The sequence below is a fragment of the Pygoscelis adeliae genome, unplaced genomic scaffold (assembly GCF_000699105.1).
Source record: "Pygoscelis adeliae isolate BGI_AS28 unplaced genomic scaffold, ASM69910v1 Scaffold60, whole genome shotgun sequence".
Lineage (NCBI taxonomy): Eukaryota > Metazoa > Chordata > Aves > Sphenisciformes > Spheniscidae > Pygoscelis > Pygoscelis adeliae.
In genome coordinates this window covers 3,176,930-3,179,011 of record NW_008823954.1, presented here as the reverse complement: position 1 = coordinate 3,179,011, position 2,082 = coordinate 3,176,930, and the positions used below count along the sequence as shown (strand labels likewise).

At 51.8% G+C, this 2,082-nt stretch overlaps 1 protein-coding gene across 1 annotated transcript; it reads right to left on the bottom strand.

The window, feature by feature from the left end:
• Positions 1-1,152: 1,152 nt before the first annotated feature.
• On the bottom strand, positions 1,153-2,038 carry LOC103915430 (histone H4). Its single transcript, XM_009322247.1, has one exon. The coding sequence runs from the start codon at positions 2,012-2,014 to the stop codon at positions 1,703-1,705; it is 312 nt and encodes a 103-aa protein (XP_009320522.1). The 5' UTR covers positions 2,015-2,038; the 3' UTR covers positions 1,153-1,702.
• Between the last annotated feature and the right edge of the window lie 44 nt (positions 2,039-2,082).

The window sequence follows — 2,082 nt, the reverse complement described above, 5'->3', positions numbered from 1 at the left end:
CGGCTTGTTCCCGCCGCCCGTGGCCGGCGCGCTCTTGCGGGCCGCCTTGGTGGCCAGCTGCTTGCGGGGCGCCTTCCCGCCCGTCGACTTACGCGCCGTCTGCTTCGTGCGCGCCATCGCCAACCACCCGCAAACCTCTCTCGCAAAGTGATGGACGTGAGTGAAACAGGCTGCGCCGCGCCGCTATTTATAGAGCCGCCTCGCCTCTGATTGGACGACAGGAAGCGCGACCTCATTGGGTAACGTTGAAAATCCAGCCCGGGCCCGAGGAAGCCGAATTCGCCGCTGCCCGCACCCCCCTTCTCCCCCCCTCCGAGCCACCGCTCCCTCGGTGCCGGTCGAAGGCCTGGGGGGGCGGGGTGTTTCAGACACAGCGCTCGCATCCCTTCTGCTTCTCCGGCCTTCCCTCTCCGCCAGGCTCCTGACAGACTAAAAGCCGTGCGGAGGCTCACATTCGGGAGCTATTCTTAAAACCGCAAATTATTTTAATAGATTTTTTTTTTTGTGGTCTGGTTACAAAAGAAGAAAAAGGCTCCTTCGATGCCGTACAGAGCTCCCTCTTACAGGAACAGGCACGTTATCCCCGGGGGAAAGATCGTCCGGTGCCTCGAAGCACAGAGGTGGACGCTTAGGGAATCCCATAGCGCAAGTTTGTGGCTGTAACAAGCTGTAACGATCGAGATGCATCTTTTAAGCTCTTTTTCTCATGTTATTTTCTTTTCTCCAGGAAAATCGGCATGAGAGATCATAAGTACCGTCAAGTGAAAATGTGACACTGAGAATACTGTGAGAAAAACAGAAGTGACCGCGAATATTTATTGATCGCCGTTGTTGGCGAGTGGTCAATGACTACCGAAAGTTTTCCATAAACCTGAAAAAGTGTTTTTGCCGTTTTTTCCAGCGGTGATGAAGGAAACAGAAGAACAACGCTTTAGAAGCGCTCCCCCGTCGGGAGCGTTCTCTCTGTGCGAGAACGAGAAAGGCCTTCGCGCAAGACTCTTTTTGACGCATTTTCTTAAAATACGTTGCCAGCGTCATAATTTTCGGTCATGCCCAACCCCCCCCCAATATGTACTCTAGAAAACTATATTAGATTTACTCCCGAAATTGCTTTAAAAAAAATAGACAAGGAACTGAGCACGGGTTATAGTAAGGAAAAAAGTTTATTTAGAAATATCGGAAATAAAACGTTCATCTCAGAACAACTTGTGTAACTTTCCCTAGGTGCTGAATTGGTTTCCCTTTCTCTTGCAGTGGATTATCTACTCTCAGTTAAACGAAAATTTCCGAGTACAAGGTATTGAACAATGTTCCAGATAATTATGTTTGAATCGGCGAAGGTTAAAAAAAAAGTACAGAAAACATTGCTTTAACTTCTAAAAGCACTTGAAATGACTTTTTCGCGGAATACAACATTTGCAAGGAAATTTAAGGAGTACACAGAACAAAAAGCGCTTCTTTTACACAGGCAAAGACAGCTTTACCAGTAACAGTGAAATTAAGACGTTAGATCGCACTTGTCTAATCATAACACCTTTTAGCAGTGTTCCATAGCCGCCAGCGTTACTAAGTTTTGGAAATTAGATAGCAGATACTCCAGATATCCTTATAGAGAAAACAATGTCACAGCTCTTCTTAGGAGGAAGCGGGTGGCTCTTAAAAGAGCCTTTGGGTTCTCGAGATGGTCCGGGAGCGGAAAGCTTTAGCCGCCGAAGCCGTAGAGGGTGCGTCCCTGGCGCTTGAGGGCGTAGACCACGTCCATGGCCGTGACCGTCTTCCTCTTGGCGTGCTCGGTGTAGGTGACGGCGTCGCGGATCACGTTCTCCAGGAAGACCTTCAGCACGCCGCGCGTCTCCTCGTAGATGAGCCCCGAGATGCGCTTCACGCCGCCGCGCCGAGCCAGCCGGCGGATGGCCGGCTTGGTGATGCCCTGGATGTTGTCGCGCAGCACCTTGCGGTGGCGCTTGGCGCCCCCCTTGCCGAGCCCCTTCCCGCCCTTGCCTCTGCCGGACATGGTAGCGCAACTTGCAGCCTCGCACTGCGCGCCGCCAGCGCGGCGGAGCCGCGGTATATTCCCCGGGA